This window comes from Pipra filicauda, unplaced genomic scaffold (genome assembly GCF_003945595.2).
Source record: "Pipra filicauda isolate LSUMZ 115617 unplaced genomic scaffold, ASM394559v2 scaffold6_size6359152_pilon, whole genome shotgun sequence".
NCBI classification, from domain to species: domain Eukaryota; kingdom Metazoa; phylum Chordata; class Aves; order Passeriformes; family Pipridae; genus Pipra; species Pipra filicauda.
In genome coordinates, this window is record NW_024104865.1 from 2,090,112 (window position 1) to 2,112,659 (window position 22,548).

Consider the following 22,548-nt stretch of genomic DNA (forward strand, 5'->3'; position numbering starts at 1 on the left):
CTGGAGCTTCCCAATGGAGTGATTTTTGGGTTGTTTAGTTTTAATGGAAACTACAGCAAGAAGAAGAAAAAAAATCACTTAAGTTGTAAAGTTGAGCAAGCAATCAGATGTTGACAAATGAGAATAGAAACTTTCATTGCTTCCAGTTCAAGCAGGTTCTGTCTCAACAGATTTCAAGTAGTCTTTCCTTCAAGAGGTCCGAAGTATCCCAAGATAAGCTGTGCTACTTCTCACCCAGCTCTTAAACACGATTGCCAAATTACTGTGTTTACCAAAACAGATGGAGATATCCATTGCAAGGCAGCCACACATATTTCTCATGCTGACTGAGGCACATTGGATGGCTAGGACTTCTGCTTAGCGCCTTACTACCAGCAATTTTTATAATAATTTCAGCTCCCATTTTCTATATCCCCATGCTAGAGACTATCTAGGACATTCTGCTCCTGGGCCTGCTGTTCAGCTCCCCTGGGTTTGCATTTGTAATGCTTTAGAGAGGGTTGATAAACACAGGCATATGTGAAGAGCAACAGCAACAAAAAAAATCCTTCTTGCCTTTGAAGGCTTTATTTAAACTGACGTAAATCCTGAGTAAATTCTGCTCCTGGGAGCAGAAGTGTCAGAACTCGCCATTCAGGCTGTTGCTTTATTATCTAGACAGGTTACGGAGCAGTGAATGAGCACTTGGAATCCACCAAGAAAGCTCTTGCAGGAAAACTTAACCCTAAATTCCACTCCTATAAAGATGCTCACTGAAGGCATGTTGAAAGCAAAATTTAAAATACCCTACTAGTTTTTTTTATAAGATGTCTTACTTGACTTGTGTTTGGAAGGCTAGATAAGGAGGGGGTAGTGAGGGATTCACTGATATGTAGCAGTAGAATCAAGGAAAAGTGGCTGTGAGCTTATGGTTTGGACACAGAATCACAGAATATGCAGAGTTGGAAGGGACACACAAGGATCATCGAGTCCATCTCTTAGCCCTGCACAGGACCATCCCCAAGAGTCACACCGTGTGCCTGAGAGTGTTGTCCAAAAGCTTCTTAACTCCGTCAGGCTCGTGCTGTGACCACTTCCCTGGGGAGCCTGTTCCAGTGCCCAACCACCCTCTGGGAGAAGAACCTTTTTCTAATATCCAACTTAAAACTTCCCCTGACAACTTCAGGCCATTCCCTTGGGTCCTGTCACTGTTCACCACTGTTCACCCCTCATCCCCTCACAAAGAAGTTTTACCTATCAAAGTACATAATAAGCAATGACTTTATTTCACTGCTGCAGGTAAAGGGTTTTATTTACCTTTCCCTAATATTCACATAGCTTTCTCCTGGGTTTCCTTCATAATTTTTGAAGTTTCCATTTTCTGTAGTAACTTGATTATTTGACTCCAGACTAGTTGTGTGGCTAATATTGATTTGCTCTGTACTGCTTGAAACTTCATTCTCTGTTTGTACCAATTCAATTTCCTCCTGTTTGTTTTAATTCACTAACATTTACAGAAAGGACTAAGTCATTTTCTCTATATATAATTAGTAAGGATGAAACCAATAGAGAGTTGGTGTCCCTTAGAGCCTAAGCAGGTCACTTGTAAATTAATTGCTGATTCTTAGATTCACTAGGGAATTTCTTATGAAATTATGTAGTATTTTTTCTACACATCTCATTTGGGATCTATGATGGGCTTGTTTGGGGCTGAATGGACACTTGAGGCAAAAGAAGTTATTGGCATAGGACTCTTGTCCCATATGATGAAGAAAGGCAAGAGATGTGTAATGAATGAGAATGGGGACTCCAGAAGGCGAAATGAAAATTTCACCATTACGGCAGTCATACTCTAGTGTAATGAATGATATTCTCTCCTTGTGTTTGCCATAAAACAACTATGGAAAGCACAGAAATAGTTTTTATGGGAGGTCACTTCCATCTTATGCTTTTCCCATCTTTTTCTGGCACTGGGTCAAGATCCAGAATTCAGATTTACACAAATGTTGAATGCTCACACATTAATTGAAACGCACTTTAAACATCCCATCTGGAGGGGTGAGGAGGAAGGCAGCTTCCCCCCAAAATAATCAGAACTTTGGGAATAAAGAAAGTCAGATACCCCAAATCAGCAGATAGCTGGGATAAATTTGTCTCTGTGCTTCAGTTGTGTCTGAAGAGAAATAACAGCTTTGCTATAATTAACAGTGGTTTTGAGAACATGGAAATGAATAAGCACCAAAGATGTCTATGAAAAAATCAATTCTTTTTTTTTATTGTGTTTTGGATGGTGCACATTAAATGAGGAAAAAGAACATCCATTTCCTGAATACTGCAAATTTTTGTTTTCAGAACACTTATAAACCATTTTTATGCCTTTGGAGATCGTGTACGGTTATTTATGTTTGTTATTAAAATGCATATTTGTATGCTAACCAGGTCTGTCCTTCCAATTCCTGCTCAGTGCCTGTTCAGTGAAACAAATTACAGGTACTCCTAATTTCCCACAAAGTTTAGACAAAACATGTGATAAACCTACCATATCTCCACCTCCTGATCCAATCCCTTTCAACAGCAAAAGGCTTCCAAAAATATTAAGGCTAGAGACAGGAGATTTGGCTATGGGCTCCAATCTGGCAGGCTGTGCTGACTCCAGTTCCCTTTCTGTGAGCACTACTACATATCTGAAGAAGTAAAAAATAAATTAAAAAAAACCCATCTGTGCCCACCTCAGCCAGAGCAGCAGAAAAGTGATTACAGTTCTTGTGCATCAAGTGGTATGCATTTCCTTTGTACTCCTTGCCAAGCTCTTCCATAATCTTATCCACATCCTCCTCTGTGAAGTCTGTGGTGCCCAAGGCAATGGATTCTCTAGTTAAAACAAAACACACAACAGGAAACATGGAAAGGTACAGTGAAGAGCATGATACATACTAAGGGAGAAGAAAATGATCAGACATTGGCAAGAAGGACAGGCTTAAACATTATGGACATCATATCTGAGGCTATCAGAGACTCTTACTAATAGAATGGCACAAAAATATTCCCAGCTTTTCCACAAAGCAGGTTACCACACAGGCAACAGCCCCGAGAACTTCCTGCTCACCACCAGGGCAGTCTCAGCTCTGGGAGTCTGCTCTCACTCTGCCCATCATCCCACAACAGAAATTTCCATTATGACAGAGGAGATACCTTTTTTTCACAATTGAGAGGGTTCCCATGGGGTGGGCCAGGAAGAAGCAGACTGAAAACATGCAGAAACCTATCGCTTCTCCCAATATTCACTCCATAGCGGTTATTATAAAAGTCTCCAGCAACCTTCAACATGAACAGGTGGTCTGAGAAGGTCAAGCGCCACCTGCCACGGGCATTTCCTTGACCCACAGTCCCACATCGAGCACCTTGAACAACACATGAATGCAGCATCCTCCCAGACTCCTCTGGCAGCCAGTCTGTCCCTTGTGACAGAGCAACAATAAACACAGGAGATGACTTCAGGTACTCTTTGCGGTATCCACAAATAGAAGTTAGTCATAAAAAGAGAAGTTTTATTTTTTCCCCTGTGCATTGGCTCTGTGTAACAGGTGAAACTGGGAGAACAGAAAACAAAAAAAAATAGGAAAAGAGAACTGCACTCATTTGTAAACATGCTTTTAATCCCTGACAAACACAGTTCAGCACTGTTCCCTAATTGGTGTACATGCTCTTTTATCTATCTCCAAAATCCCTGCAGGGCTGCCTTTGAATTAGGATCGTGTAAAGGGTGCAGTGAGGGCACTTATGAGGAGAGTGAAGGGGGGACCCAGAGGACAGGACATCCCTGCTCCTCCAACATTGATGGCTACCAGGGGCAGGGGAGAAGATGTAGAAAAGGGCCCTTACTTGAATTTAAAGGTCTCGCCAAGTTCTACCGCACTGCCAGGTGTGATCTCGAAAATCCCACTGAAAGGGTAGGGATGCCCTCCATAGGCAAACTCTGACAAGGAGAGAAACAGGCTGTGAGTAATTGAATTAACGCCATGTCAGGAAAAAGTCTATGGCAGCTGTCTGCACAGCTCAACATCAGCACCAGGGCCTGGGCTATTGCCAAAATCTTTTTCAACCAGACTCAGAAAGCCTTTTTCACTCTCTGGTTACCTGTCAGACTGAGGGTGCCCTCACAGCCTCCCTCCATGCTAACACTACTGTTTTCCCACAGCACCAGGAAAACTTTCTGAGTCTGCCTCTGTGCCCACCCAGGTGACTTCCTCTCAGTGGAAAGTTCTGCATTGAAGGCATCTGGATAAACTGTGAGAGGCTGCCAGTGGTGCTACTGAGCTTTGAGAAGTCTTTTCTAGAATAGGGAGAAATCAAATCTTTCAGCGGTATTTACAGGCAGTGATTAGGAAGTCTTTGCAGAAAGCCAGGCTGATTGCATTCTGCTGCCTCAGCACACAGTCCCTCCATGTCATACAGGCCACCTTGCATGGCCTGTGAAACACAGCCTGTGGTCCTCACGGTGTCCCACAGGCCATCTCACAGGGCCTGTGAAAGCCTCTGTGCTCGAGATGGAAATGGCACCTCAGGGATTCTGTCTGCTGAATAGCACTGGGTAAAAATACCAGGATTGAGTAGCCCAAGCCGTTCCCATTTAATGTTGAAGAAGGAAAAAGAAAGTCAGTGATGTTAGCCCATCCTTCACTGCACTACAGCTGTTTCCCCAGATCCCTTGACTTCACCTTTTGCAGTGGGTGGCTCTAATCAGCTTTAGGTCTATCCAGACAATTTCAAAAGTCTTACAAGACATTTTCTTTTCTCTGTAAGTCTGCTGTTTCAAATGAACGGTTTCCAAAATATGGAAACCCAGATTACAAGATTTCTAGACCATAGGCATTCATAAAGAATGACTGGAAAATGGATTTACCCTGACAGGGAATTAGCATAAACACATATGCAGGTGTTAAAACACCACTGATCTTAAAACACTACTGATCTGCCTCTCTGCCCTCCTTCATTTCTCCCATTCTCTATCCCTCTCCTTCACTACTCTTGGAATGGCTTTCCAACATATCTCCTCCTATCTGCCATCCTGCTCCCACCTGCACAAGCTTACAGGCTGCAGTTACATGCTAAAAGTAAGAAGGGCTACATGGTTCATGACAGAACTGCACAAGTTCCTCCTTGACCGCACAATGGACTCTAAAAAGAGAACTGGCTGAGTTTTTCATTCCTCAAAACATTCCTTGCCAAAAGCTGTAAATTTGGGATACTTTTCCATATCAGACTAGGCATATATTGTCCCATGTTCTGCAGGTAGTGAAAAGGAAATACTTCATACCTCTGCCGTAGATCTCGATGCCAGAGTGGAAGACACCAATCCCCAAGGTGGAGGTGTATTCATTTATCCAGTACTAAAGTAAAAGAAAAGTGGGAATTGGAAAGCATTAGTGGAAAAGAAACAAATGATCTTGGTCTAGGATATATCCCCTATCTCCCCAGTTCCTCTTACGGAGAAGAGTGATTTTGAAATTATCTAGAGACAAACAAATTGAGACTCCTTACAGACCAACAGAAGTGGGCACTGTGTTTATACAGCTGGCTGGAATTAGGTCTCCAAAAATGCTCATCTAATCCTTTCCACATAAGGCACTAACCTGTATTAAGATATAACAACCTGAACCTCCATAAACCCAGTTGCTACAGGATGTGCAATTATTTATCTATCTTCTCACTTAAATACCTGACACTGAGCCAGTTTTATCAATTCACTTGCCTTATTTGATCTCAAAATCTGGAGTAAGAGAATCCCCAATTATTTTCCGCATACCTTTTTACATCACCTCCCAATATCTACTTATTAGTATTTTGGTTTTAAGCAAAAAGATCATAGAGACACAGGTCTGTTACCCTGATAGGTCAGAGGGGCACTATTTAGTAATTATCTATCAAACATTGGTAACTGCTTTATAGAAAAAAAAGGAACTTAGAGCATGCTAGTCAACATTTTGTTCAGTGGCACCATATACTATCAAGCACTGATTTCAGAAGAGACAAGGGCTTGATGTTCCAAAATTAGGTCCAAGATGACCAAACCATACAAGTCAGACAAATTTTCAAGAGGAGCTGTTAAGTGACTGTTGCTCTGTAGCCCAGCACTTCCCCATTACATTTAGAGCAGAGTAATGCCGCAGTCTAGTGTATGCATGTGATGCTGTTCCACCATTTCCACCATACCGTGAAGGACAGCACAGACACCCAAACAAGTCCCAGCTAAGCTAATTCTGGAGTGGGAAGCTGTACAGCCATGCCAGGGCAGTGCTGCATTGGAGATAATTAGCCCTGCCCAGCACCAGCATTTATTAGGTCAGCTGCAGAGCTGTGCTGCTACAGAAATTATGTTTTCAGGCACTGAGCAAACTGCACATGCCTGGTATATTTACAGTTCACTTACAGCTGCTGTGCAGTGAAGATATGTCTCTGGTAACTCAGAGCAACTAAATTCTTGTTTTAATCGAGCACTGCAAGGAAAGTGAGTGTTGTTCACTTGTTCCCGTACAAGGACATGACAGGTTCATTAAACTAAAGTTCTCTTTTGGGTCTGGTGGGCAGCTTCTTGTGGAGCCAGAGTAAGCTGCACCTTCCCTGTGTCTGGTGTCACTGACCTGCCATGGTATGAGTAAGAACCCCTCTGCTGTCAGGTGTCCAGAGGTCTGGCATATTCCAACTACTGTACTCACACTGCTTATGTATTTATGACTGCAGTAGTTCTGTAAATCACCTGAAAATGTTTTCTGCAAGACCACTGCTACTGTGAAAAAACACAGTAGCTTTGATACGAAAAGCGTAGTCCCAGGCTTGACTTAATGTATAGCCAATCTTGATACCTTAAACCATGTCCCCAAAAATGCTTGCCTCTGGCAGTACAGCCAGAGTACAGTTCCATTTCCCTCCAGAAAATGCTGTAATGCTACTTGTTCTTTGCAAGTTTTCTTATCACAAATGATGTATTGCTGCTGGAGGGCAAACCACCTGACCCCAGCTGGACCCCTGCCCACTGCTCTCTGCAGACCTTGTGTAACCTCCACTTACCTCTTTACTTGAATTATGCAAACTCTTGTTTTTTAGGATACATCAGAGCATTAAACTGGAGCTGGGTCAGGTAGCTCTCAACCTCTGCCAGCTGGGACAGCATGTTAGCGGTGAACCCTCTGGTGAACACCAGGCCTAGTATTTAGGTGCCCTTGCCTTCTACTGCCCTTCTCCACAGTTCTCTGTTGCCCTGTCCTCTGCACCAGGAACATCCCGACTCTAACTGGGGAAGAAGATACAGAGGTGGAGGCCACATATGACACCAGGGGACTGTAGTGGGTTTATTTCCTTTTCCTGGGAGGAAACCTAGGATAAGTCACCTGATTCATATTGACTCGGAAGATATTCCATACCATGCTACATCAGCTCAGATATAAAGAGGGGAGGAGGAAGTAGCTCACTCTCTTCCATGATAGCTATCCAGCAGGACGGCTGCTCCTTGGAGGAAAGAGAAAGAGCACTTCGCTTACTGTGGGAAGTAGAATTTTACTGTTAGTTTCCTTTGCCTATGTGTTTGTAGTGTTATTAGTTTTTTCCTTTTTCTCCATATAAATATAAAACTGCCTTTCTTGGTAAATCCCGGGTTTTTACCTTTTTTTTTTTCATCTCCCCTTTTCCCTCTGGGGGGTGGAGATCTGCGCAGCCTTGGTGGACACCTGGCGTTCAGCCAAAGTAAACTACCACAGGGACAAAAGCCTGTCTTCCCTGGACACATAACTCTCAGTTTAGTTCTTTGATCTCCCAAATCTTGTAGAATCATAGAATCATTAAGGTTGGAAAATACCTCTAAGATCATCAAGTCCAGCCATGGTACCCTACCATGTTCACCACTAAACTGTGTCCTTAAGTGGCATATCCACACATTTTTTTAATATTTCCAGCCATGGTGACTCCACCACTTCCTTGTGAGCTTGTTCCAATGCTTGACAACACTTTCTGTGAGGATATTTTTCTATATATATTCTATATTCTAAACCTCCCTTGACAGAACTTGAGGCCATTTCCTCTTGTCCTGTCACTTGTTACCTGGGAGAAGAGAATGATCCTCACCTCACTACAACCTACTTTCAGGTAGTTGTAGAGAGCAATGATGTCTCCCCTCAGCCTCCTTTTCTCCAGGATAAACAATCTCAGTTCCCTCAGCTTCTCCTCATAAGACTTGTGCTCCAGACCCTTCACCAACTCTGTTGCCCTTCTCTGGACACACTCTAGCATCTCAATGTCTTTTTTGTAGTGAGGGCCCCAAAACTGAACACAGGATTTGATGTGCCACCTCACCAGCACCCAAGTACAGGGGGATAATTACTTCCCTGGTCCTGCCAGCCACACTATTTTTGATCCAAGCAAGGATGCCATTGGCTTTCGTGGCATCTTGGGCACTGCTGGTTTATGTTCAGCTGCTGTTGACCAACACCCCCGGGTTCTTTTCCACTGGGCAATTTTCCAGCCACTCTGCCTCCAGCCTGTAGTGCTGCATTGGGTTGTGACACAACTACAGGACCCAGCATTTCACTTTACTGCACCTCATAAAATTCGCCTCAGCCCATCGATCCAGGCTGTCCAGATCCCTCTGCAGAGCTTTCCTACCCTCAAGTAGATCAACATTCCTGCTCAACTTGGTGTGGTCTGCAGACTGACTGAAGGTGCAGTTTTAACTATCTGGGTTAACTCCTCAGATAGTGTCAGGTAGTCTCTGCAAGTTTCTCTTCAGAGAAACACTGGTTTCTCAAGTCCTACTGCAACAACTCCCAGATGATATGGTAAGTAGGTTGTCTTCTTCCCTCAGGCTGAGCTATTGTCTCACAGCAACAATACAAGCAAAACATGCCCAGGTCACGCCAGCTGCTTTGCTTAGAGAGGTAACTAATAGGAAGAGAAGGAAGACTTTTTAAATTAGAAATGCTCTTGCCAGTTATCAAAATCAGGGCTATCTGCAGAGCCTCATCTGCGTCATGCTTTATATTTCAAACAAGAAAGTTAAACTGAAAGCCACTTGCAGCTATACCATTTTCTTCTTCCAAAAACCTCTCCTTGATTGAGTATTTCTTAGGGTAATGTGTTGAGACCTGATCACCTCATACCTACAGAGCACTGTCAGATCACAAGCCCACCCTATGCCTCAACTACCCTGGTTCCCAGCACAGAACTTCAGCTCCTGGAATCCACCCTGCCCAACTCCAGGAGCAGAGAACCAGGCTGCGGGACAGCTCTGGAAGCACAGGTGATGAGGAGGTTCCACCAGAGTTAAAGGAATGTTTCACTGGCTGATGCCAGGTGTTGCAAGATTACAACCATCACATGGACATTTCTGTATTTAAATGGTGTATTTTTCAGTATTAATTCCTTTAATGAACTATTATGGAATTGCAACAACCTCAGCTATACCTAAATTTGAACTGAAGCTACTCTAATTTAGTACTTTTTTTCAAATAATTTCAGTGACACAAGGGTGTAATTGAAGTGGGGTCTGATTTATATTTTGGTTCTATTGATATGATACTGATAGCAAGACCAAAGTACAAGGCAGCTCTGAATCATGGCTGTACTGTCCTCATCTCACCCATGTCTCCAGGGTGCTGTAGAGTCTGCCTCCGGTGTGTGACTGAACACACAGTGAACGCCTCACAGCACTTTGGCACAGCCCACGGCTTGTCTCGGGAGCAAGCTATGCCAAAGTGAACATGTCAGTCACTTGCTGAGCTGGAAGAGAGAATCCAAGCCAGATTTGAAACCAGGTTTGTACACTCATGCACAAGCTGGCCTCATTTTCCAAGGGGTTTGCAATTCTGAGCATGAGAACAGCAGTAACAATCAGCAAATACTCATCTCTGAAGTAAATTGGTTATTGCTTAGATTAAAAACAAAAATCTGCAGCCTGTTCAGTCAGATGAAAAGACCCAGGGAATTGAATACAATACTGTCTTAAAGGGAGTTATGATTCATGTCTGCATTGCATACTGCCTGGAAAATCATGTCCTAAACCCTACTCAGAGGGACTTGGAGCATTCTGTCTCATTTTCATCTTCAACAGAGACAGAGAACTGCTCAATACACAAGAGAGGCAGGAAGGAAAGCTAACCAGACTGTAATAGCTTCATAAAGGCAGCAGATAGCCCAGGACTCAAAACTGAAACTCAGAGAGGAACCTCTGCATCTACAGTTTGCAGTGTATCAGTTAATAGCTTTTAATTAAGGTCTCTGATGAAGCAGAATTTGAAATTTTTGAGATTTTATTCAAGTCTTCTCTGATTTCCTGTTGGTTTGGTTCAGAGATCAGAATAACTGGTGAGATGGTTTAGATTCTGGGAGATACTCTGATTCAGGTCTTGTGTTATTCACGTCATCTATCCATCACACAGAGTTAAAAGTGAAAGTCTCACTGGAACAGTGAACCATGCCCTAACTTTCCAAAAAGGAAAGAAACTAAAAAGCTTTATTATACTGGTATGCTTCTGTTAGGTCTAGGATGGAGAAGCAGATGATGTGATACTAGCAGATTATATCATCCTGGGACTTTTCAGAGCAGGAGTTATTGGGGACTCTTACCAGAAACATGGGTTTCCAGGCAGAAGAGGCCCATCCATGTAACCACTAACTTCTACCATCAATTAATATCATACTATAACATTGAAGTTTCTGTCACTAACTTTCTCTTTGCTTCCCTACTTCAGACTATTATTTTCCATGGTGTGTCATCAAAATCTTTCCTGCATCAATGTGCTGAGCAATTTAACTAAACAGCTTCCTGAATTCTGGAGACAAGATCATTTCCATGAGTATCTCATGTATTATTTTCTCTGAGCAGCCAACACACTAAGCAATATTATATTTATCACCCCAATAGGTGGGATATTCCACTCCACCTGATCCATCCACTACTGAATAGATGCTAGGCCATCCTTTCTTACACTCTGTATGAACATATAGAAAAAAAATCCACCAGTAGTTGCTAAATAAATCTGATTTCAGCAAATAGCTACAAACTTACAACACCGTCTTTGGTACTTCATACTTGGGAAAAACTGCCTGGGTAGGTTCTCACTCCAGCACACCCCGGACATGACTCTTCCTGCCTGAAGGATCACCTCCTATGTCAGGTCCTCATCACTGTTGTCAAAAGCTGTCAATCTGCAAGTCATGGACCAGGGTGTGACAGGCCATCAGGTCACTCCAAATCCAGCTAGCCAAAGGTACTGCTTTAGTCAGGTATGCTAACTTTCACCTAAAATGCCAGACAGTGTTAAAGAAACAAAATACTGCAGTAAGCAGGTCTATATTTACAAACAGGCTCAGCCTCCAGCTGCAATAGGCAATAACTTTCAAGTCTCAAGAAAAACAGTTCCCAGAGTGTAGGCACTGGCCTTTTTGCAAATAACCCAACTGACAGAACTGATCAAAGCTTGGGAACTACAGGTTTTCTTCCAGGAGAGCATTCAAGTACTGAGAAATCTGCAGCTTCAGTGCAGCCAGAGAGCTTGACATAGCTCTGATGAAGCAAGGATACAGGGCTACACAAGGACCCCACACAAGGACCCCACTTCACACTTGGACAGGGACAGGAGAACTGGCTGAAGAATGAGCAAAGTCATATTAGAGAAAGAAGAAAAAGACAAGGCATCCTTTGGCGTGCAACTGCCTCTTCTCTGCTGTGTTTTCAATAAAAGGAGCTTCTGTCGAGGACAGTTCTCCATCCCTCAGGTTAATACACTCTCTTAGAACAGGAATTTCCTGCAAAATGACAGCCTGATACTTAAAACTTACACTGCTAAACATATTCTCTCATGCAAACCCACAGATTCTAAGAGAAGAGACACAAGGTAAGATGCTCAATTGCACCCCTTAAAGGAATGACAGGCCAACCCTCTGTGGGACTGTGACAACCAACTCTCTCTCAGCAGCTCTTCTACTTCAGCCAGGTTCTGCTCTTTTCCTCTCAGGTTGGACTAAATACATTCCTTAGCTGTCTTTTCAGAAAGGAATTTCTTTAGAGTTTACTGTGGCTTTTCAGACATTATAATATGCTTCTGAATTGCCTGATGCACAAGCCAACACTAAAATCTTTACAATCATGAAGCATAAAGAGCTTATTTCAGAGGCTTCTAAAATGCTGTATGTGGATTAAAAACTGATGCTGCTGCTGAGAGAGATTGGAAATCTACTTATGCTTCAATGTTGTGACGCAATGCGATTTTACTGGAAGAACAGCAGGACAGAAGAAAGTATTAATCACGCTGTGGAAAGGAAACAGTAAGCATTTCAGCAGTTAACTTTTAGGTGTACTCAGAATATTTTAAATTAAAAATCACAAACAAGATTTAGCTGTGAGATTGAGATACCTCCACTGTTTCCACTTACAGCCTTATTCTATAAATGGACAGGCACAGTTCTGGCTAAATATACTGGTATTACTTCAAGTCTCTTACAATTTTCTGCTCTCTCCATTACTGTTCCACTTTCTACCTTGTTACACTAGTGGCAGGCATTGTCCTGAGCAGAGCTTCCTTTCTGCAGCTACATGTGTGAGGAAGTTTACACATTTACCACTGTTAACTCTTGTTGAGGACGGTGAACACTCATCCAACTTATGTTTTGCCACTTGAATGGGAACCTGTCTTACCAATAATGACATAGGACAACTAGCTGGCTAAATTAAACAACTGTTTTCTGTCCCTGCAGAATGACCATCCCTGTCTCTTCTGTTCGAAGGTTCACACAAAACCAGCAAAGTGAATCCACCATCCCAAGAGTTTGTCACATCAGTCATAACTAATGGCCCATCTTGGCTGTCTGTGCACACAACATGGTATTTACAGTAAACTGTTTACAGCATACAAGAAGGAATACGACATTTTCCCAACCTCCACCTGCTTCCCTTAACCTCATTACTGACTGTGCCTGAAGGATTCAGCTGAAGGGGCCAGGGTAGGACTGGGGACATCAAACAGAAATCACTGTGGGGGAGTTGCTGGAGCATGTGCCAGTGCCAAGAGCCTGTCACACGCAGTGGTCTCATAAGCAGCCCTGCAGAAGGACTATCCATGCTACTGCACACCACTTCACACGCCGTATCTCCTTAATTTTGACAACTTCCACGTACAGTCTTAATCTCAAGTATACGAAGGCAGAAAAAAGCACGTCCGTTGCAGGTTTACACTGAAATGTACCTGAGAAACCTCATGGAATGTACCTGAGAAACTCACATGTGTTAGAAACTTAGGAAAGGATAATACCTTTGCCTTAGATGCATTCACGATGACAAATTGAGAGGTATGCAGAAAGAACAGCAGCAAAATGATCAGGGAAATGAAGAGACTGACATAAAAGAATTAATTCAGAAGAGCTAATAGCTTGGCAAAGCCATGACTGCAGATGACAAATATGCAAACATTTGAAGGGCTGACATGAATTATGGGAGAAGACTTCTTAAGAACAATACAAAAGACTCAAGTAGGAGCAACATACTCAGCTTAAAAAGAGGAGGGACTTTGACGAAGTGCTTAGAAGTTTGCTGGCAGCAAAAAAGAACAAGAAAACTTTGGTATGACTGAGAGCCAGATATCGAGAAAGCCTTAGTGTGCCTGTGCATGACACAGTATTGAATGGTACGAAATGTTTTCCTTTGCTGATGTCAGTGAGGCTGCTAACATCTCAGCTGAGCATATTTCAGACTCAGCACACCTATCTGCATCGTCAGCCCTCAGCCCAGGCTTAAGTGTGTCAAGAAGTAGGCTTTCCACCAAAGAGGATTCAGGTGATTTGAAAAAAAAAACAAAACCAAACCATAGGGAGATAAATACCCTACAGCTTGGTTTACCAGGAGGTATCTGAAGCACAGTGCAGATGCTTTGGCTCTGGAACTGCCTTGACCCTGACATAAAATGGTAGGGTCAGTAATATGACCTCAGGGCTCTCTGTCCTTCATTTTGTAGAAAGGATGTAACTTAGAACTGTAGTAATGAATAAGCCTGTTAAATGATTTCTCAGATGAGGAGTAATGCTGTGGCTAGGTCCTGCTCAGATCAAGAAACATTAACATGTCTTTTTCCTTGTTGGTAAGGATACTTTGCTGTCTTCTGTGGACCTCTACCAGTCTTTCTCTCCAAAGAAAAGACAAGCCCCATCCTGATGTCCAGCATTACAGAGAGAAAACAGACATTCAGTGCATCCTTTGAAAATGCACTCCAGTCTACATATCACTCTAGATGTCCTCTAGGCAAGTGGTAGGAAAAGGGAGGATCATCTCCAAAATTTCCAGGCTGTCACCATTCTGAAGGGATGCAATAGACTAACAATAAAGCCCCCCTCATCAGACACACAACACTGAAAATTTTGACCAGCTGCACGCAGGACACTTTCAACTTTCTTTTGGTAGGAACATCTCCTTAAGTGATTGTGATGAACTGAAATGTTGTTATTGTCTTAAACATTGCCAAAATCATAGAAAGACTTTTTGTCAAACTGCAAAGAACCACTGAAGCACACCCGCTCACCCCCCCATCCCGAATATGCCTCCTAACTGGAATTTGGACTGTGACCAGAACTTGAGATAAGACTATTGTCCAATTATCTCAGGCCTATGAGAAGTAAACAAGCCTCAGGGAAGAAGAATTTATCCACAAAGAAAGCCAAACTCAGCAGCTGTGCTAAGAATCAGCCCTAGCTGAAGGAGGAGAAGGGTTTTGGGTGTGTGATGGTAAAATCTCTCCACACAAACCAGAAAGAGTAATCCCTGACCTCCTGGAAGACCACATACACAGAGGACATTCTGTGAGAGGCAGCTGAGAAGGGTCATAAACCATCAAAGACCCCCAAAGCGCCCCTCAGACTCATTCCTGAGGCCTTCTACCACCAGAGGACTGCACATGATCCAAGGCAACAAATCCGTAGTCTGTCTCAAGAGACTGCAAAACTTCCCCCTCCCAGGGGAGGTGCCTGGGCATCTCCTGAATGTATATTAATCCACTGGACTCTATGTTTTGCGGGACCCTCACCACCAGGAAGACCAGAAGAAGAGGACCTATGGGACTCCATGGGGTTCCACAGAGTGTTGATATATTTTCTATTTAATCTCTCTGTAACTCTCTTTCTTCCCCACCCCTCCTTTTTCCTGTTTTTTTCTCTCTCTCTCTCTCTCTGCCTCACATTTAGTGTTAAATAAAACCCATACTATTGACTTTTGCACCTTAATTCAGGCAGAGGCATCTCTAATAATTTTAATAACCGGATCATAACAGGGATACTGTCTGAAGGCATACTGTGCTAAGGTAGGAGTGGGGAGGAAAACTCTCAGGGATGACTGCCAAGTGGAAGGAATACCCATATTTGCATTGCAATCCAGTTCATTAATGCTTTCAGCAAGGACAACAGCCTCCTAGATACACGAGGCAGAAACATCTCTCTTTATACTAAGAAAGTATAAAAAACTGGTTAAAACAACTTCTGACTTCTGCCAAGTTTCTATGTGGATAACTATCTGGAGAAGACTGAGGTAACAACAAAGTAATTGCAACTACAGCCGTCAGAAAGGGATAAGAAGTCCCTTTATGATATCACAGAAGGACCATGAACACCACAGGCAATGGAATAAATAGTTCCTTTTGTTCCATTCCATTAATGCAAAACACAATAACATTGTTTTCAACCTGTTGTGTAGAGACCCAAGGGAGACAGCAAACAACTTCAAAGGAATCTGCAGGCTGGCAGGGTTACATTTGTTAGACAAAAGTTGACATCTTCAGTAGAAAAAAATAAAATGAGGCACACAGACGTTAAAGGAAATAAATTTACTGCCCAAAAGAAAGGAGAGAAAAAAATGTTATGTTCCAGCAAGAGGTGAAAGCATATTTGAACATCTATAGAAAAACTGATGAAGGATAGTCCCATAGCTAGGATGTCAAACAAGGACTTTGGGAGGTTCATATTCCCTGATCTGCTATGGACATACTCCAGATTTACTCCACACTAGTTCAAAACTAAAATTTCATCAGCAGGATACTAGATTCAAATTCAAAACTGTGATCCTCCAAATTCTTCTTCAAATCCCCATATACCCTAAAGTGTTTAACACCATCATTATCAGAAATCTGAACAGAAGACCTTCCCACTCCACTCCAGTGTGAGCTCCATACTCAGATACTTAGATAAAAAGGATCTCAGACAGAGATGGAGATCCCAGCTCTCCTTTCAAACACATTGTGTGCTGCTCGAAGTCCACAAACTTAGGCCTTAGGGGCCTAGGGGTTCCTAATGGCAGCATTAGCACCAACCACATAGACAGGAGTTATACCTACCCACAGGTGAATCTGGATCCTTACAGAAAAATAAAGAATGTAATACTCTCCAGATCTCTTCTCCCTGCAAGGGCTATGTAAGGTCAAAATTATATGTTGTATCATTCCTATTCACTTGCCAAAAACAGTTGTGCCTGTCCCGTGAGCCAACAGCAGATCAGAAAAGAATTGGGCTGTTTGCACCTAAGGAATCTGTACTCCATGCTGGCTTTGGTGGTGTTCAAAATACCTCATAGTGCCCATGACAGAAATTGACTGTGTGCCACTAACATTAGTTTGCTATTGCAAAAAAATCAATATTTATCTCTAAGCTTCTGAGAAGGGAATCTATTCTGCAGCATAGATGGGGGAAACCCTTTCACAATGTGAGCTAAGATTTATTTTCCTGGAGAGATTCCAGGGGCCATGCCTTCAAATATAGTGCCAATTTCATACAGTGTCTCATCTCTCTGCATTATCTTTTCCTACAAGTAAAAGGATATGTGTGCATTTTTGCCATAATTGTACACTCTCTCTCTGCTGTTCCAGCACAGCTACTGAAGAATCGCATTGCAGTGATATCTCCAGATTAGATTTAAGGGATAAACAGAAAGTAAGGAACTTGAATATAGCAATGATAAAATGCTGTCGTGCCATGGAGATTCAAATATATCTTCCCTCAAAATTACAGTTTCTGCTGGTTTGAAGAAGGAAAGAAAAAAAATAGTAAAGCAAGGAACATCTCCTTGAGAAGGGAACTGTCTCAAAAAGGGGTAGCTCTATAATCTAGTCCAATGCCAAATTCGGTTTTTGGAATCTTCTACAATGCAGAAAACTGATACAGTAACAGCAATCAGGGAAGTTCAGACAGAAACTTGTTTATAACCTATGATCCAAGGGCTTCTATGCTGAGCGATTATAGCACTGTTTAAAATGACCAAAGATACTAAATATTAATAGTTTTGGAAATGAGTAACCATTTTCTATTGTTGAAATTTACCTACTTGATGCTGACAAAGTGCTCTAAGGTTACCCCCCCCCATGAAGATGCAACAGAGTGATTAATACATGCAGCATTCCACTGTGGCTGACAAAAAAAATTAAAAAGCTGTGGGAATATCTTAACAACTCTGATGTAATGTGCTCTGCTTTGGTTTGTCTGGGGGCTACAGGGATTTTATGGTGTTTTTTTCCAAGGATTTCCTCTGTCTTTATTTAATGAGCAGGTTTGATGTGCAGTTCTAAAAGCATTTAATAGCCATCCCTTACTGAAAGACAGAGATGGCTGTTAGCAGCAGTGCCCGGCAACAAATCATCATTGTTTAGTACTGTGAAGATACTGTTCTGGGTGAAAATAATTTCAGATTAAAGTGCAGATATTTGTCTCTTCAAAGGGACAGCCTCTGTGCTTGCTTCTCCCAAGAGTCACACACACACCATTGCAAAAGGAGAGGCACAAACATGCCAGTGAAGATTCTTCAGAAAACACTAAGTTATCCTTTCTTTCTTTCTTCTCCTTGCCCCCACCTCTTAAACAGCACAGCATGAGTTAGACTAGTGTTCAGGATGCGCTAAATATTTCCTTTCTGCTGGGCACAATAATAATTTTACACTTGTGCTAAAGCAAATCTTCTGTGCTAGTCTGCTGTGTGTTGTATACATGTAGAAACAGACCTGAAATGACCCCAGTGATTAAGACAACTGCTTCCTTCGTGGACTTGCATCTTATGGTATCTCCACATCTGAAATGTACCCAATAAGATCAAGGACTGAAGGGGAAGAGGGAAGATAAGGAAATACTTCAGTAAAACCAAGGAGAAGATTTTGCCTTATGTAGCAGGTTTCCCTGGGAATATTCCTCTCTTCCCCTTCCCCCCCCCACCTCCATTTGCATTTCTTTCTATAAAAATCCATTAGATACTGCAACTACATCTTGGCTCCTATTTATTTTAGTGAAAAGAGAAAGGGTTGTATATTTTTACCATGGTGTGCAAATGGTTTTGTCTGCCAGATTCTTCAGAGAGCTGCCAAAAAACTCTCCAGCATGCAGAGCAGACATCTAACCTCAGCTGTGGCCAGGCTGAACTGTGATGTAAGAAAAAGAGGTAAGCACTGTAATGTCTCATCTAGCTTACAACATCCTCTAATATCAAAGACATCTGCTCTCAGATTAAACTATCTCCCTAGATTGGCCCTTGTAAGAAACTTCTAGATGCCCAGATATCTATTGTAGAAAAACAAAGCCTTAATCAGCATTAGCCAACAATATCCCACCACCTTTTTTAAAAGCAGATTGTAACTCGTTTCTAGGAGTGAAGAAGCACGCTCCAAGCACACACCCATTTTGATTAGTACCTGAAAAAAGAGCCCATGCTCTTAATAGGACACCGTACATAACCCACATTCCATAGACCCAAAAATGTTCCCCACATAACCAAAGAACTAAAAAAATCACCACATTCTTTCCAGAGTGATCCAAAGGGCAGGAGAACAAGGGCAAAACCCCATACAGTTGGGCTTAGCTTAGATATGGACATGACTCACACAAGACATGAAGGGGGACAGATGGGGATTTCAGTTCTCCTGAGCTGCTTTTCTCTAAGTTCACAAACGCAAGCTAGGGAATACAAGTGGTCATAAAGCTATAAATTAAGTTAATTATCCAGTAAACCAAGAGAAAAGAAAGATTTCTATTCCTGTATAACAGAGAAGTAATCTTGACACTCTAGCCATGAAAGCAATGCATCATGCAAGTGATGAATGGATAGGTCTGAGACCATTCAGTTCCCACTCCATGTATCTGCCTTCTCTTGAGTTAGATGGATGCATGCAAGAGGTAAACAGATTCATCAAACAAATAAGATCAGCAGCCCAGCCTGATATATTTCATCTTATGTGAAAGTTCCATTTACTCTATAAAATATGAGTTCAGTAGGATTTATATAAAATACTGTGCTTCCTTTTAGCACCACAATAATCTTGCTTAGCCTCTCACGCTGGAAGAGACCAAAAAGGGATAAAAACCCCAAAATAGTCAGTATTAAACTAGTCATCGTGACCAAAGGAATGCTTGCATGACTGGGAGAGCTCATCTTGGGAGGTGTTAGTGTCACCAGATAGAGCCCATAAGCCAGACTCTTTGCATGCTTCCTATCAGATCTAGATGAAAAGTAGCTCCTAATCTCTTTGGAGCCAGAACTCTTTCTGTGGTTCCCATTTATAAAGTGTCTTCATGGTGGAATCCCAGTTCATGATTGAGGCTCATAGTTGGTATCACAAATAAAACATTCACAGAAGGACAAGGCAAACACCAGCATGCTGTAAGCAGGAGAGCATTACTTCCTTCCACAGGAGAACATGGATAAAACTTGCACAAGCAAATAGGACATATTTGCTTGTGAATCACATGTGCAAGCATAAATACAGCCTGTATATATATAACGAAGCCTTAGAGAACAGCAGCATTTTAACTCTCTGGTTTCCCTCAGGTGGCTTGCTAGCAATAAGCAAACATGCCCAAGAGTGTGTACAAAGCCAACCATGGGTAGACTGACAATCAGCCTCCTTTCACATACGCTATTTTAGTAACCAAGCCTAGAAACAAGCCCAGTATGGCACCAAAGGTGCAGCACTGTAGATTGGTCCTTGGCAAAACTCCTTATAGGAACAATTTTCTCCTAATCATCCTCTCCCAAAATATAGCCACTTGCACAGTTGTTCTGCTGAATGCCTTTGCTTTCTGTGGCAATAGTCTGCTCAGAAGAGAACCTTCTTCAACAAGTAAACTACAGAGGATGCAAATATTTTAACTCTCAGTTTACTTTATCCTCCAAGGTGTATTTGTACATTGTGAACAATGAGAGTAAATACACAGCTTGGTTTGCTACCCTGCAGCAGCAGCAACATTCAGGTAACCAAGCATGAAAACAGTACTGAATAGAGAAATACTAGCCACCAATGCATCTTTTTTCCTCTCTCTTTGTAAAAAAAGACCACCTAGTGTGACATGAGCTTTATTCCTATTTTGTACAATTGTGTAGCCATGGTTTCTACCTCACTTGAGCACTAACACCATTGTGGTTTGTGCATCCATGTTTGCAGATACCTTCTTTGCTTTCCCTTCCAACTCAGTCCTAGCGAGTCACATGCTCCATTTTATCCATTTGATCAAATGGCAATACACAATGGATGAGCAAGACTGGCCTGATGCTGAATTTCTGTGTTGATGCCAATTCTGAAGAAAAACACTTCCTAAGAGAAAGAACGCCAACCAGGTTCAGCAGAGAGATGGGATGAAGAATAACATGCTTCATGTCACAAATGAGCTTTTGGAAGATGGTTGAAGTAAAGAGGAACCAGTCTTCAGTCTTAAAGCTTTAAGAATAGCCAAAATTTTAGAAGCATCCAGATGTTCTGTTTTTTTGGAATGTGGAACTGCTTAGCATTGTGGCACTCAAATCTTAGCTCAAATGCATAATCACATAAAAGATTTAGACAAATAGAATACACAAATTAGGGGTGAGAAAACCACAGGGTATCCAGCAGACAGCACTGCAGACAGAGAGCACTCTTACTGATCATTCCTCATTCAAATTGTCTCAGGACCCTGTACTTTCAAAAGCAGAAAAAACATTGTCACTTTTACCTTCTAGATAGACCTAAAAATTATAAGAATAGCCTCTCCAGTAACATTTATTTCTTCAATTCTTCCTCCAACATGTCAGAAGAAAAGCCTTTAGGGGAAAGTGATAGCAAAGCTGTAGAAGAATTCAAACCTGATACTCACTGTTGCAGAGAAAATAAATTCAGTCTTTCCATCAGAGCTTTCTTGTTTCCACAAAAAAATGGTGAGATTCCCATGCCTGAAACTTCCACTTTTATTTTTGTATGAGGAGTAGGAAGAGTGAGGAAATCAGAAGAGGCTTTGTTAAACATTGACATGGATGGGTGTACGACACAGACAGAATTGGCCCTGGAGGATTCCAGGGGCAGAACAACACTTACCCAAGAGTAACAGAGAAACCACAGGGACAGAATTGTTAATGATTGTGGGCAGCCTTTTGTGTAAAATGTCTCTGGGACCTGAACACCAGTGTAGCAAGTGTAACGCTAATCTTCAGAGGTCCATATGAGAGCCAGGGAAAAACACCTCTGCAAGCCTGGAATCCAAACTGGATTCATTAGTAGAAACGATAACAAAATATAGCATTAATGGGCAATAAATTTGATCTTTCAGGTAAGGATCAACATGAATTCTGCAAGGGGATGTCCTGTGACACTCATCTCTTGACATTTTTTGGAGAAAGCAGTGATTTCATTGACATAGTTAACTTATTTAAAAAATGTTTTTGATCACATTTTCCAGAAAACATCTGTAAGGATTGAACTAGTCATGAGGCAAAGAGATACAGTGAGGTTCTGCAGGTAGTGCAATAAAGTAGATAAGAACTAACTATTCTGTCAGATATAAAACCTATCAAAATGAAGCCATTATTAAAAAAAAAAAAAGAGAGAGAGAAAAAAAAAGAAAAGTGCTTAGCTTTTCACCACTATGTAGTACACCTACTTGCAAACTCCCTGCAAGGACTATTAATACAAAAGGTTACATTTGTTCAGGAAAACTGAATGAAGGAAAGAGCCATAGAGGACTAGTAAAGAGGCAGAGGTCAAGCTCAGAGACGACTCAGAGCAAAAAAATATGTGACCATGTTAGAAAGAAGTGTCATATATGCTTGCGCTGCTCCATCTCCACAAGCAGGCATTGAGGGAAGAATAATCAGATTGGACTAGATGGATGCTTGGTCTCAGCCAGTTCAGCCATTTTTAATGCTTGTGTGTTCTTTTCTGAGAATAAGAATGAAAACATTGAAAGGAAACCTCAGAAATATAAAGCAGGGAGCTGTTTCAAAGATGAGCTTTCACCCACCTGAAAGACTCTGAGCAAGCCTTATGAAACCCTGGAAGAGAATCTGCCTCACACTTTGATAGCCAGGATACAGTTTAAGCAAAGGTTTTCAGATTATGCTGTAATTGCCCAATTAGCTCTTGCGTGCAAAAGGGATTCTCTTGCATTTATCCATATCCAGCAGGGCAGAAGTCCAAAGCTTTCTGCCCACTGTGGATTTGCTCTTCCAATTCATTAGGATTAATTTCTTCCCCACCCACACAATTCTCTGAATCTCTTCCTCCTCTTCTGCCCCATTGCCACCTGTCAAAGTTACAAAGATGATTG

General features: G+C 42.0%; 1 protein-coding gene across 1 annotated transcript in view; it reads right to left on the reverse strand.

The window, feature by feature from the left end:
* Window positions 1-22,548, reverse strand: part of LOC114003037 (deubiquitinase DESI2-like) — a 56,701-nt gene that overhangs the window by 18,072 nt on the left and 16,081 nt on the right. The window contains exons 2-4 of the mRNA XM_027749561.2: window positions 5,297-5,369; window positions 3,862-3,955; window positions 2,709-2,850 (exon numbers count right to left, since the gene is read on the reverse strand). Of these exons, the coding sequence (XP_027605362.1) occupies window positions 2,709-2,850; window positions 3,862-3,955; window positions 5,297-5,369 (309 nt within the window). The remainder of the gene's footprint in view (window positions 1-2,708; window positions 2,851-3,861; window positions 3,956-5,296; window positions 5,370-22,548) is intronic.